The 15,521-nt window shown below is 35.9% G+C and overlaps 2 protein-coding genes across 2 annotated transcripts; one reads left to right on the top strand and one right to left on the bottom strand.

The window, feature by feature from the left end:
- Positions 1-2,283: 2,283 nt before the first annotated feature.
- Positions 2,284-3,419, bottom strand: LOC132547239 (uncharacterized). Its single transcript, XM_060211005.1, has 2 exons — positions 3,155-3,419; positions 2,284-2,759 (listed from the first exon to the last, which is right to left on the bottom strand). The coding sequence occupies exons 1-2, from the start codon at positions 3,417-3,419 to the stop codon at positions 2,491-2,493; spliced, it is 534 nt and encodes a 177-aa protein (XP_060066988.1). The 3' UTR covers positions 2,284-2,490.
- A 2,972-nt stretch (positions 3,420-6,391) lies between these two features.
- Positions 6,392-8,197, top strand: LOC132547241 (uncharacterized). The gene is made up of 2 exons (XM_060211007.1): positions 6,392-6,665; positions 7,878-8,197. Exons 1-2 carry the CDS (start codon positions 6,392-6,394, stop codon positions 8,126-8,128), a joined length of 525 nt encoding a protein of 174 aa, XP_060066990.1. The 3' UTR covers positions 8,129-8,197.
- The last annotated feature ends 7,324 nt before the right edge of the window (positions 8,198-15,521 follow it).

The following is a 15,521-nucleotide window of genomic DNA, read 5'->3' on the forward strand; positions in this document are numbered from 1 at the left end:
TGATTGTATTGTCCTTGTTGTATGGAAAAGACTTAAAAATAAGTGATATCGATTTAGAAAAATCATGATAACGGGTACGTCACGATAATGGGTCTCCAACCAGTAGTTGATGTTTAGGTAATTAAAAATTAATGCATGAAATAATAAATGAGAATAATATCAAATAGTCCGCCATGTTGCTTTTGTATCCACCATTGGAGCAAAGGAAGACTGGAACTGTCAATTTCCATGTCATGAAAGCAGGACTTAGATCCAAATCTGAGCTGATAGTACATGTAAGTGCGAGACCTCTCAAACTACACTCTCTTTGTAGTCTTTTGTATCTAATCTATTGAAAGATACAAAGAAAGTAAAAATTATCTTTGTGCATCAACCTCTTCGTGAAAATGGTGATATTGGGAAACCTAAAATAGTACGTTTGGATCAGCTACACAAATTGCCTATGACTAGGACAAAGAGAGGGATAATAAGCTCCATGTAATGCTATTTTTTAAGAAACGTGTACCTGCTAAAATTTGAATCTATGACAAGCCATGATTTGTTCATTGAACCGAAAATATTGAACCAATGCATGACAAAATTGAATTAGATAAAGACATCTAATTTTGTTACATGTTACCTTTTTGTCATGATATATCTTATATTTTTATGAAACATATTCATGATATTTAGTATTAGATATCTAAGATCGATTTATGAAGGAAGTTTCTTTTGGACAAGTTTTAATTTACATATGGTTATTAGATCATGTGATGTTCCTAACATGGTGAACGCCATTAAAACACAAGAAATTAGCATCTTTCAATAAAAACTGAGAATAGATACAGTAGAGCCAAGCACTGAAGAAAACTGCTTCATACAACTGTTTCATCCTTCTAGCTCTCGTCAGTGATGGTAAAGATTTTAAAACCTAAGGATCCTCACGTTATCTAGATGGGGAGGTGCACTTGCCCCATATAGCAATAGATTTCGTAATTTTTCTTTATTGGATCACTGTCGGGGTGGCGCAGTGGTAACGCACTCGCTATTCATCTAAATGTCCGGTGTTCGATTCCCTGAACGGACGTGAAAAGGTATTTCGATCACGTTCTTAGCCAACGTCTGTCTTGTTAATTATTCTAAACTTCCTGTAAGCCACATACACATATTTTTGTACGATCATCGATGATGGGTAACACTGTTAACAGAATTTATATTATTGTCTGATGAACAACAATGGGTACATATTGAGGTTACATCGTTAACAGCATATTCCGGACAAATGACAAATGCGAAAGATTTGTGTCCTTTATAATTCTTTTTAAAGGCTTTCCATACTGTATCGGAATATACGGAGAGGGTGAAGGGGGCTTTGTTAGAAGCAATGGCAACGAGACCATGGAGATCCGTATGTCATATTGTCTTCTTGTGTTATGTGTTTTGTTTTATTCATGTGTACCATACTGCTTTGAATTATAAAAATGGCCCGAAATCGTCCATCGTAAACGACTTCAAATCTATGTATGTAGTTAGATATGAAATGTCTGGCTCTGTTCATAAAAACAAAACGCGTACACAAATCACAAACACTGCAATTTAATACTGTTGTCAGGGCATACCACACACTAATCACCTCTACAGATAAATACAAAAAAGTGTAACAGGAGAATAAAGCCAACACGTGTAGAAACGGCAAGAAAGATATTTCTACATATTTTGCAATCTATTTTATGTTTTGCACAATTGAAAAAAAACCCAACATATTTCTGTACATGACAATACATAAATAATTTATCTATAGAAAACACAAAAGCTTTTAAGAGTTAAAAGTTTCCATTTTGTATAATATTTATGTGAAATGAATTAAAAAAAATATACGATTCATTCTTAACGTCATTATGGAAATCGTCTTCCCTATAAATTTTATATTTATCTTGACCTTGGCTGTTCATGGACGATCCTCACCCCTACCACCACAAAAAGAAATTTTCATCGTGACACACAATGATATCATCTGTGTAACTATCGTGTTTATGTTGCGATAAATTATAAGACATGGATGTATTCAACGAAAATAGAAACATAGAGGATATAGCGTCGTTGGACACGTAAAATTCCATGTGTTACGGGAAACTTTTAATCTATTTCTGTTGATTTTCGGGGGATTTATAGATATTTTTGGGAACACGTTTGTATTAAATTGATTAAATTTGTATGTAGGATATTTGAAAGTTCTGACTTGTAAATCCTGAGTTTACAAACACTTGATGATAATGACTTCTTGTTTCAGAAGTGCCCATAACATCCGACTACATTTCAAAGTCCTTTAAGAACTGGTTCCAGCTTCACAAACGATTCCAAACTAAAATATGTTTCCGTTATGATGAGTTAAACCAAGAAGGGATATTTCCTTAGTTAAGAAACGTTTATAAAACCGAGGTCCAGTCTGCTGTATATTGCGTCTTGGAAGAACAGTAAATTGAGGATAGGTTTACAATAATCATCCAGATTTCAGATCTTTGGTACATCCCTGGGTTCTATTACCCAACTTGTCGGGAACTCTTTCTTTCTTCGCTCTCGTTCACTTTCGATCGCTTCGTGATAATAACCATAGTAATCACCACGGCCTTTCCGCTCTACTGGAACAAATGCATCGCTCTTCGGCCAAGGGTTTTGGAAAATGTCCTTTGAAGGCATTGCAGGGAGGTCACGTGTGTATCCAAAGAGTTTCAGGTCTGCTTTACCGGTTTGTAGTAGACCAATGTTTTTGTTGTAGTAACCTGGAAACCAACAGATAATTTTAATACGGTTCACGAACCAACATTACAACATAACATTATTTACACACGAATTAACTGCATACGGCAGATTGAAAAAGATACTTGCGACTTCATAGAACACAAAGACATTTACTTGTTAAACGAGGTCATATATATAGCAATAAGTTTTGTTCTGAATTATATATCATGAAATGTCCAAACAGTGATTATCATTTTCAGAATTTGAATTGAAGCGAACCGTAATGAATAAGCACGTATTTTCGTGTGCAAGGAAAGTTCTTAAAGTCGCTCGTTAACCTCGCGTTTTCAATTTCCCTGTTCTGTCGGATTTTTACTCAAATGACTGCATTTTTTAAGTTAAGCATCGATGACTCATTGAATACGTTATACTGTACCGGAAGGCGTGTCTCGGTTTCTCATAAAGCTAACCCACTGGTCCTCGGACTGAATATCGATGGCGTCCCGCTTGGTTTCCCTTGGTAACGCCCGGAATTGGTCTTTGGCTATCCATGCTCTCTCCGAGGGAACGTAGTGCGCCATGCCCATGTATGCATGTGACTTTCCGTCGCCACTAAGGTAATTGTGGACGGGAACGGCATTAGTGGGACCACGCTCTTTCAGGTTAGTCCCTCCACTTGTGGCGTACTCCTTCCGGTGCATAGCTGTAATTAGGCTACCTTAAGTACAAGACTTAGATTAGACAATTCATCTTAAATAACCCGATTTAGACCTAATATATATATATTAAAAATATAAGGAGAGCTGAGCTATTCGCCTATTTCGTGTTAAAATTAACTAGCCCTGGACAATGCGATTTTCCAATATCATGGTCACGTGACCCCCTCTGATGGTGCGTAGTTTAATTCCTACTTGTTTGTGTTTTTAGGTATATGTATCTAATATCATTAATCATCTTGTGCTGTCGTGATCTCATGCATGTTCTGTGATGTAGCCACTATCTATAATTAGGAGAATCCACATCGAAATGATATTGACAAGCGAACCCCAGTAGACACCTGGAAGATTAGCTAGTGCATCTGTACTGTGATAAAATGACGTAAATGTCTGGACCTAGATATGATGGTGTAAAGGAATGGACTCAGGTGTGATGGTGTAAAGAAATGGACTCAGGTGTGATGGTGTAATGGAACGGACTCAGGTGTGATGGTGTAAATTAATGGACTCAGGTGTGATGGTGTAAATTAATGGACTCAGGTATGATGGTATAATGGAACGGACTCAGGTGTGATGGTGTAAATTAATGGACTCAGGTGTGATGGTGTAAATTAATGGACTCAGGTGTGATTGTCTAAATTAATGGACTCAGATATGATGGTGTAATGGAATGGACTCAGGTGTGATGATGTAAATTAATGGACTCAGGTGTGATGATGTAAATTAATGGACTCAGGTGTGATGTGTAAATTAATGGACTCAGGTGTGATGGTGTAAAGAAATGGACTCAGGTGTGATGGTCTAAATTAATGGACTCAGGTGTGATGGTGTAAATTAATGGACTCAGGTGTGATGGTGTAAATTAATGGACTCAGATATGATGGTGTAATGGAATGGACGCAGGTGTGATGGTGTAAATTAATGGACTCAGGTGTGATGGTATAAATTAATGGACTCAGGTGTGATGGTGTAATGAAATGGACTCAGGTGTGATGGTGTAATGGAATGGACTCAGGTGTGATGGTGTAAATTAATGGACTCAGGTGTGGTGGTGTAAATTAATGGACTCAGGTGTGATGGTGTAAATTAATGGACTCAGGTGTGATGGTGTAAATTAATGGACTCAGGTGTGATAGTGTAAAGAAATGGACTCATGTGCGATGGTGTAAATTAATGGACTCAGGTGTGATGGTGTAATGGAATGGACTGAGGTATCGTGATATACATCGACGGTATAGACGTCATAAGTCAATGATTTTTCCACTTAGGTCGTGATATTGAGTACAAAGTGTCACATAACCCTGTTGTTTATGATTAAACATTTCAGTATAATGATATAACAAATCAAACTTCCCTGGACATGAATTCGACAAAATAAATAAATAAATAAACACGAACTCGGTATGCTATTTGTCTAATTGGATCTCTATAATATAAAATTCAACAGAAATCATGATGTAAAATTCTGACTAGATCTCGATGAAGTGATGTAAAAGTCTAACTAATTCTCGATATAAATGATATGAAAGTGTAACTAGATCTCGATAAAGTGATGTAAAAGTCTAACTAATTCTCGATAAAGTGATGTAAAAGTCTAACTAGAACTCGATAAAGTGATGTAAAAGTCTAACTAAAACTCGATATAAATGATATGAAAGTCTAACTAGTTCTCGATATAAATGATATGAAAGTCTAACTAGAATTCGATATAATGATGTAAAAGTTTTCCCGTTCAACATACTACAGTAACAACTTTCAATGGGAGTAGCTTCCCCTACATCATGTAGCGATGTAACACTGTCAACACCTGTGATGCAATAGTATCACCTTGAAATATCTTCCTGCAGAAGTGATGTCTTACCTGTATTTCAGGTAGAACAATACCCTGATTGTTTTTATCCTTCCAAGCTTAGCCTATATGGTCGTTCTAATCTCCGCGTATCGGATAAGATTTAAATGACCAGTCATCAACAGTGCACAATCGGCAGTCTGTGTGTAGAGGGCGCCCTAATCAGTTTACATTAGTTACCCAACGTAACACCACACAGGTAAACATCCGGTTTGTACAGCTGCAACAGTCACAGGTAAGTGCACAAGTGTAATCGAGATCAAAGTAATAATTACAAAAAAGCAGGTAGGTTTCATAATTGTGATGGAAACTTGGCATTAAACAACGGCTTATTGTCGAGATATTTTGATACAGGTTGATCGTACAGGTGAGAAACGCCCGATAACCCTGTAATATAGGTGAAGATAGCATTTAGAGGTAGATATAACCCCTCATTCGTCATGCTTAATCAGCGCTAATGCCATTGCGATACAGAATACCGACCAGGCGAGCACTTGAACATAACATCTATGTATACTTCAGTATAATGTAAAACATCAAGATTACTGGATCTGTCAGATTAATTGAACAAGAAAAGGAACATTTTTTTATTTTGTTTTTATTTTTCTTCTATCAGGGTTTTTTTTATGTCTACAACTAAACATTTCTACATGCACATTTATTACAAGTCCGCATTTCCATTCAGACACATTCAGATAAATCCACATCAAAACATCCTCCTCCTCCCCTTCCTCCTCCTCCTCCTCCTCCTCCTCCACCACCACCACCACCAACACCACCACCATCACCACCACCAGCACCACTAGTTCAGTTTATGAAAACGATTTTTTTACACGGTTTGCAATAGACGCAAGTAGTTAATGTAAGATCGTAGAAATAATGGCACTTTACGTTCAAACAAAATTAAGTGACATTTGTTGACGACGGCTGCAGAAATGAAATCATATGCACATTATCAACATGTACATAGATTATTGTGTTACTCGAATTAAGGTATAATATGAATGCTTCAACAAAAGATATCAAAATTATTTCATATACTTCTACTGCTTACACTACAGTATCGACTTTAGATCTTGTCAAAATCCACCCCTTTTTGTTTTGTAGGATGCACAGAGTCGAGTACGCAACGAGTGGAGGGACAAACTTGAAGGAGAGGGGTCCCTACAACCCAACCCCAGTTCACAACTATCTCAGTGGAACAGGCAAGTCACACGTGTATCGTGGACCGGGTTACTACATACCACTGGACGACAGCTGGATCCAGTACCACGAATACAGGGCACTTCCACCGGAAACAAGAAGGGATGCGGTCCTGTTCGAGTCTGAAGATGCCTGGGTGGAGTACCAAAGGAAGCGTGATACAGCTCCGAAACCTAGCGGTAGGTCTGGCGCATAAATATGTCGACTTCAAAGATACGTGTGGCGACATAAGTGACTAGAAAGATAAGTGTTTCGACATAAGTGACTTCAAAGATAAGTGTTTCGACATAATGACTTCAAAGATAAGTGTTTCGACAGAAATGATTTTAAAGATAAGTGTTTCGACAGAAATGACTTTAAAGATGTTTCGACATAAGTGACTTGAAAGACAAGTGTTTCGACATAAGTGACTTCAAAGATAAGTGTTTCGACAGAAGTGACTTCAAAGATAAGAGTTTCGGCAGAAGTGATGGGATTCGATGATAAACGTTCAGATATAAGCGACCAAGGAGCGAAAAATGTCCACAGATATCGGATACATAATCTCTGTTTTTAGTGTAGAATTACAGTGCTCATCTTGTTTTCATGTGAGAAATCTTAAATATTAAAAGTCAAACAGGTGCGGGACTAACCAATTACTCGCATGATCCCCGCTCAATATACCGTGTCTCCATAAAACATATCATACCACCATAAATAGTTCATGATAGGATTTACTTTGCTGTTATAGTCTCCAATGGATGCGAGTGAAATCTGAATTACCAACATGCAGATATAGAAAATTGATTTCGTTTGAAATGAGAAATTTTTAGTTTGACGTGAAGAAAAACACGTTCGCCTGCCAAATTACATGCTCGTGAAATTTAAGGGCATTGTTTGTTTTCTTATGTGGCTTTCCTTCAGGTCTCCCTCCCATATCCCGCACTGTCGATCAGACCATTATAATTACGTCATCGATAATACAAACAATGAACTTTGTGTTTTCGTTTTGTAAAGTTTGTTTGTATTTCATGGGGGCTGCTCTTCTAAAACTCCTGCTGAATTACAACACTTGTCCAGGAGGAACAAAATAGGAAATGTCTGGTTATCGGACATGTACATATAAAATATATCCACAACTTTACCGAAAACGGAAAGTCAGCTAAAAAAGTTAATTAAATTAGACATAGTCAGTACCAAACTATTACAAAACTGAAACAAAAAGCCGTTTTACTGGCATTAATTAAATTTCATTGGGAAATCAAACTAAAACCTTTTTTTTTATTATGTATATTAAAATGTAACTTTTGCTCTTTCCTTGCTAATACATGTATGACTGGTCGTAATAAACCATTATGCAGCCATACATCATTTTGTCACCTCTCGTCGATTTTCGTAAATTCTCGTTGCAGGTATAACTTTTTCGGGAGTTCCAACACAATTTACCGGTGTCCCCGTGCCAAACCTCCTTCCTTTTCAAACTTCCGCTTGGAATCGAAAATGGGATGGTCCTGGGTACTTTTTACCGTCCGGTGATAAATGGTTCCACGACCATGACAGCCCTGCCATCCCTCCGGAATCTAGACTGTTTTACAACGAGGAAGACTGGATAAAATACAAACACATGTTGGAAAAGCCATGTTTACCAACCCTCCAAAAGTAATATATTTAGACAAAACTACTTACATATAGCTACTGATCTTTTGAGGGACTGAATGAGATTTTGTTTATGAATGGGGTCGAGTGGTAATTTCTGGCTTATCTGTGCATATGTCTAATTCTACGATGCACCCCTAGGGGCCTCTCAGTCTACTGATAATTTCAAACAGAAGCCATACACAGCAGGCTGTCGTGAACAATGATATGTAAATGGCATGCTGTTGGTCCTTTTAAAGTTTAATGTTTCTGCTTTCAATACACGCCCATTTGATGAACCGTTGAGGGCGCTGAAGAACTTGTTAAAAATGACTAGAGAATTTACACGGCTTCTTTAATTATGTGTGACGAAGATATCCTACTGTGGAATGAAGTTTGTTACTTTCAAGTCGCACACTATCAATTAATGACAATCAGCACACCTCGTTCCATTAGCTCATTTATGTGGTCTCCAGGAACTTGATGGTCTCGTAATCAGACAAAACAGCCTACTCACTGCACCGTATTGTTGAAAGGACTTGTATGGTTTGAAAGAAAACGACATGAGTGGTGACTTAAGAATTCAATTTTCAATCGGTAATGGATCGTACCGGTGAGTTTTTCTGCGTACAGGGTACAGGAACTAGACGATTTGTGTTGTAAAGTGACAGACACACCGATTGTCACAACAATTAGCACTAGCTCTAAACAGGTTAAATTTCTCGGCTTTGCGAACCAAATTCGCGAAAATGTGAACTCATTATAGCGACGCTGCCTTCAAACAGGAACTATGTTATTGAAATACATTAGAGTTACACTTCCCAATATATATCTCTTCCGTTGTCTCTAAAAGATATGCTATCATGATTCGTTTTTCTTCGTTATATAAACAGCTAGTTATGGTTTAATTTTGATCAAGATATTTGAAAGAAACTATTAATGTACGAAAGTAAACCTAGAAATACAAACTGGTTCACAGATGTTACCCTTTTAAACGGAGAGAAATCGATGTTGGCATGCCGCTGTAATGTAACGTAATGTTCAGTGATTCTAACTTTTAACATGATTGATATTCGTGGTAAGTAAAGATTTAAATACTTTTCCTGTCTTTAATTGTAGGTGATCACTGGGTACAAACTCGTTACTTCAATGTTATACAAACAGATGTTCTCTCCCCCCTCTTCTGACAGACGATGTTTAACATTTGGGCATGTTGATTTGCTCTACGTTATCGAAATTATGTTTTGTTTTTGGTCTCATCAATATTATTAATTGTTACTTAATATATATAATAAATATTTACACGACGCTGTGAGTGATCTAATTTGTAATGGGTTGAAGTTCATAGTGGATCTTTATCACCGATGACTGAAAAATATCAAGAAACTCTTATTTGGTAATTGGTTTGAATTTAATGATTGTGACCACGAGGTCAACCAGTATTTAATATGATATCAACACAAACAGCAAGGCGAAAGAATGACCAGGACAAATATTTCTTAATGTGGATCGCACTTTTCACTATGTACAAAGTTCATTCAAAATGATGACGCCTTGTAGTTTAAGAATTAAACTCAATGTTTTGCACGATATTTTCGTAGAGTAAAAGACCTAGCTTTGATATTGTTTTAAAGTGGTCATTTTTATTTCGTCTCAAGGAAGCTTTCTCAGTTCATTTACTCTTTTCTTTGCATGGGTTAAATTCCTTGGTACATCAGTACACCACTGCGTACTTTATTCCCTTTTCTTTTGCAATTAAACATGGTGCAGGAGACGCGGAACGAATGTCGTAAGAGTCGACCTCCGGTCGGACGCCCCTTCCTCCAGATTCGGGTTGTTGTCTCCGTTCCTCGTGCGAAGGGAACATCGAAGAGCCCAATAGTATGGTCTGCTATATCCTACGGTATGATCGTACGGAACGATTAACAATGGTTTACCTGCGGGGTTTTCTTCTATGAAGGGGATATTACAGAGACCAAAATAGATCTGCTGCCCCCATGGCAGTATTTAAAATCTTTATATTTCTCCTTTTCCTTTCTTTGTTTTTCACTCTTGTTGTCTTCTTTGATACACGTCTTCATATGACCTTTATTGTTGCGGGAACGTTTAGTCCGGTAAAACAAAGCCCATTCTCGTGCAATCCTGACCAGCTTGATCATCTTCTTCTACTGCCTTTTGTGTAGGTCAATATGTGTAAGGTCGCAATCTGTAATGACCGTGGCTTCGCTAGCCAGTTGAACATCGCCCCATTCGGAAAAAAGACATAATTGAAAAAAAAGAAATGTTAAAAAAAAAAAAAAAATCAAAAAACAAAAAATAAAAAAACCAATGTCTGTCAATATGCTCACAAAGAATCAACTGTTCTTTGATATCCGGTTTGCGTATTTACCGTAACATCAGTCAGTTGTAGAATAATATCTCCTTGCTATCGATTTTTGTAATATCTATTAATCAGTGACGATTTTCTCACCTCACTGAAAACCACAACAAATTCGGGAAATACACGTGTGTCTAATTTGAAAGACATTACCAGAACGTAAACTGTGCGTCATACGTCATCCGGTAAGAGATTACTAGCAAAAGATTTTACTATGGAAAAAAGGAAATAAAAAGATGTTATAGGTTGGGTTGTCAAAGACACACAAGTGGATTACATCTTTTAATACAAACTTGAATAAGGTACAGTAGAGCCAAACAATGAATTAAACTGCATCATACAGCTGTTTCGTGCCTCTAGGAATTGTCGGTGATGCTGAGGACCGAGATTTTGAAACCTAGGAAGCGACTAAGGAAAGTTCAAAATAAGTGACGTCATCTTTTGGTCAAAGTGGAGAGTCTGATGTCAGTGTATTTGTTTGAACGGCCTCCTTGGTGTGGTAAATTAGTTGGTAAGTGAAAGTCATACCTTATAGCCTCCTGTTTATTGTTGGAAAAACGTACTTGATGTGTCCTATAGGTATCCGTATAGTGTTGTTATATGGACAGTCCGTCATTCCACCTCTTTGACCACCATTACAATGAATGGGTAATCTAGGGATGTATATATCACGAAATAACTTCTGTTTATGTTGACAGTTTTTTAACTGACGTCGAGTGAAGTTATTATTGCCAGCAAAGGGCTTGACATTTTGGAATCTTGGTTAAGTTTCTCCGGTAAAAAAGACTGTTTACAGATCGTTCCTTCAACAAAACACTATTTCGGTGAAAGTAATTAAATCTTATCAGGACTTGAATCATTTACACATATTATGGTGTTGTCGTGGACATCCAGATCACGATATCTACTATACTGGTTAATGGTTACCCCCACATAAAACATCAGAATCATTAAAACGTAATTTGAGAAATAGTTACAGTATAAAAGGTACAAGCAGTTACCCTTAAGAACTAGAAACTATAATAAAACCATTGCTTTAACGATGCACAGTCCGATTGTAACGACAAAAAAAAAAAAAAAAAAAAAAACTTTTCCCAAACGAGAAAGTAAGAATTAAGATAATCCAATATAAAAAAGGAGACATTATACCGAGATAAAAAAAAAAAGAAAATCGATAAAGCAAGATTAACGTGTGGACAATACGAGGGTCATTGAAAAGTACAAGGAAATCATGCAGTCTCGAAGGGCGCATGTCATGTAAATCTAGGCCAGTTCATGTCACCTTCTTAGAATGACACAAGGAAAGTACTAGGCACTCATACATTCTAACGGGAATCGAATGCAGTTAACTTTATGTGAAATATATCACCGCGGTCAATTTTAAAACAAATACTTCATTAGTTCGGAGTCATCTCTCTGAAATCGGTAACCCTTATCTTTTGAAAACTGTTTGTGAAAAACAAAGAAAAATATCTCCAAGCCTACTGATCCCCAAATTAATGCTAAATAGATAGATAAAATCCATATATAGATCGTTTACGTTGCTAATAGACTCATTTTTTTTCTGTATTTGATAAACATGCATCGTTGAATTATAAAACACAGCACAAGTTAAACTTACATTCAAAACTACAGACCAATAATTTACCGCATGTAATTTAGAATTAATTTAGTGAAACCTGCAGATAGTCAGGGACAGACGTTAGTAAGGAACATTACAGGACATGACACAGTTCAAATATAGACAAGCAAAAACAGGAAAAGATGGACTAGATTTGAAATCAAAGTTCGGAAAATAAAACCAATTTAGTATAAAAAAGGAAGGTTGGGAAAATACAGAATATCTGCACATTAACAAAGAAAGAAAAAAACTCTTTTCCCAACAAGTGTAAAAAATAAGATATAATATTCTAAGGTTCTCTGCTTATACATGAAAATTTCTCAACGTACTAAAATTACATCTTGTTTGATTATCCGGAAAATCAACGCCAAGAGTCATCTGGACGAATACTGATGACGAAATGTACATGTACCTGAAAAGTGTCGTCGACACACTCAAAGTAATATATATAGACCCGAAGCGCCTGTTGAGTCGATCTCTGCCTATTGGAATTAAGACAGGAGGTTTCTTTTGTGACGAAACAGGTTTGCAATCAATGAATATTTTTGAGTACTTTATGATTTTATATTAAGGTGTGTTTGTCATTTTTAGTATTTATTCAAGAAACTTTAATTACAGGAACGTTTTAACGACTTGAAACAAGTTCGTTCTTCCAAATCACCTTCCATTTTACTATTGATAAAACATTCTAGGATCATGTCATATAAGGAATTCTGCAATAACTCTATTGGTCAGTATGGACGTTTTTTCCCTTATATCATATAATGTTCACCTGCCTGAAGATACCTTAACAAAAAAATACGGAACACAGTTCCAGACCAACATTTACGCGGGTGTCGCTAATTAAGCAGAAAACGCTAACTCTTCAGGAACGTCTGGTCTTCTCCACCTTGTCTCGAGTCTGTGTAAATCTTTCTTTTGTTCATAATTTGCCATTGTTTCTTTGAAATTGAATTTGAATTATGATTATTATATTATTGTGTTGACTTGTTTACTTTTTTTATCATTATTTACTTTTAAGATGACAGGTCAGTGTAAGGTATCTTTTTTAAACAATGTTGCAGATGATTAAAAAAAGAAAATATCTAAAAGATCTTTGAAAGGAAAACAGGATATTAACAAAAGAAAGAAGTTATAGAAAGATCATTGAGAATGCACAGGGAGTTTAGGACAAAAGGTTCCAGGAGTGTAAGCATCTTCTGCTTCATCAACGACACTAGAATGGTTTCCAATGAGATAATAATAAGTACCAATAAAAAATCCCCATTGCTGCCATCAAACAGCACCCCAAGAACCCGTGCTGTATGCTCGTCAATTACTTGTCGAAAATTTTCGTAGAAATCATGAACAAGTTTTTTTTATATGGAATGTTACACCGTAGGTTAGGTAAGTAGGGAATTTACTATATGGAAACGAAAAATCAGTAGAAATAACAATTATTATGCTTATAAACAGCTTAATGAAAAACTATCACTATTAGTGTAGTAAGAAAATATCGAGGTAAGCGTCCTCGATTAATGACTGGTGGATTTATAGAATGGACAAGGCATATGAAATTTATATCGTATTTCTTAAAAGAAAACTCAACCAGTATATCTAGACGTGAAAGTGAAAGACTATGCAATGTCTTTGTTACCTTTGTTGGTATGCTCTTCGATAAATCCAATGTGCCTTGAGTGGAACGAACGGCACGTTAGACTAGGCAGGGACACGGCTTGTTCCCACGGATATGACAGTGATCTTAACGCATTTTAGTATACAGAAGTGTAAATGTGGAAAAACAAAATGTTCCCGTAGAAGATACTTTTGTTCAAATTTGGTTAACAACTCTTTACAGTGCTTCATATTCCATATAACATTAATTGCACTTTCGAGTATTTAAAAAGACTATAGTACGAACAGTGGTAGTAAGACGCCATGAAACGCTATTAAAATGGGTTTTTGTGAACTTTAGAAATCCAATCTTAAAGAAAATGGTCCGGGTCCTTAGCATTTACTAATGTAACTGGGAATTTCTTATCGATTAAGCATAGTTATCTTTTTTCGTATGCTTACGGTCAATATCAAATATAATATAGATACTTTATAGATTTTAGTATTTATTAATTGTAGTTATTGAATAAAGTCCATTGAATATCTTCATTACCTAGAACACTTCTTCTACCCTACTATATCACAAATTACACGTCCACTTTTTTTTTGTATCTAAGACACGAGCTAGTCCTACAATTCACAAACAAAAAGGATATCAACAATTTACTTTATTCCGTATAAAAAGTAATCTTTTTATAATCCTATATCTATTATTCATAATTTGTAACTTTCAGCCTAGCTCAGCTATATCATTACCAATAAATATGATACAGTTGTGCAGTTCTGTTATTTTATTCCTTTTTAAATCAACATGTAATTAAAGTAGAATACTTGTCGAGATAATGCGATATACTGCATCATTACACGAATCTACATATATGTACATATGTCATTAGATACAGCAAGGCCAAATACAAGTTTAACTGCATCACCAACTGTTTCGAACTTATAGGATTCGTCAGTGATGATAAAGGTCTACATTTTGAAACGAAGGACTGAGGAAAATTTTAGTGATCGAACGAAATGCAAAAAATCTAAAATGGGGAGGCGCATTGCTGGTTGTTATGGTAAACAAATAACTAATGCAGAGTGATAATGGAAATCAGACTGGTCCCAATGTAAATAATGATAAACTAAAAGTTGAACGTACCTAAAACTGCATGCAAATAGACGATAAACAGCAATGCAAAGTAATTGTCGGAGAAAATAAAAACAAACAAGACAAATATTATATCAAACCCTTTATTGAATAACTTGTTCCACTTGTTTGAATTACAAATAAGTATCAGTTATTTACATAATATGTATACACCAAGAAAGCAGATCCCAATATTCGCATGTCTCTATCGAGAAAGCAGACAATATTCTGCGTTCTCGCGTTACAGGTTTCACTTAATGTCTGTCAATTAAAGTACCACTCTTAAAATCTTGGTATATTTACATAAATATTGTTTCGATGTTCACGTATCTGTAGTCCATGCACTACATTATATCTGGAACAGCCAACGTCATTTAATTACTTATCTCAATGCTTTCACCTTTCATAAGTCGAATGTGTAATTAATTCGAAATTACAGTTTGGTTATTCGTGTTTATAAAGGAAAATGAAACATAAATACAATATATACAGTATATCGTATATCGGGATTTTTTGTGCGTTCCTAATCTTTACGAATTTAGCGACCTTTTCAAAATAACAAAAAATCAAGATAACAAAATTTGCATTTTTTTTTAAAAAACACGAGTAATACATCTATAGAGTTGCTGTACCTACATGCACCTGAATACTTTGTAGTCGTGACCACTTCTACGATAGATAAATACTAGTTG

The sequence above is a fragment of the Ylistrum balloti genome, unplaced genomic scaffold (assembly GCF_031769215.1).
Source record: "Ylistrum balloti isolate Yb309-2 unplaced genomic scaffold, AGI_CSIRO_Ybal_v1 Utg369938, whole genome shotgun sequence".
NCBI classification, from domain to species: domain Eukaryota; kingdom Metazoa; phylum Mollusca; class Bivalvia; order Pectinida; family Pectinidae; genus Ylistrum; species Ylistrum balloti.

Coding starts and splice junctions, on each gene's coding strand:
- LOC132547239 (XM_060211005.1), bottom strand. CDS start 3,419: ATGCACCGGAAGGAGTACGCCACAAGTGGAGGGACTAACCTGAAAGAG. Junction 2,760..3,154: donor AAACCGAGACACGCCTTCCG/GTACAGTATAAC, acceptor GTTGGTTTCCAG/GTTACTACAACAAAAACATT.
- LOC132547241 (XM_060211007.1), top strand. CDS start 6,392: ATGCACAGAGTCGAGTACGCAACGAGTGGAGGGACAAACTTGAAGGAG. Junction 6,666..7,877: donor TACAGCTCCGAAACCTAGCG/GTAGGTCTGGCG, acceptor TTCTCGTTGCAG/GTATAACTTTTTCGGGAGTT.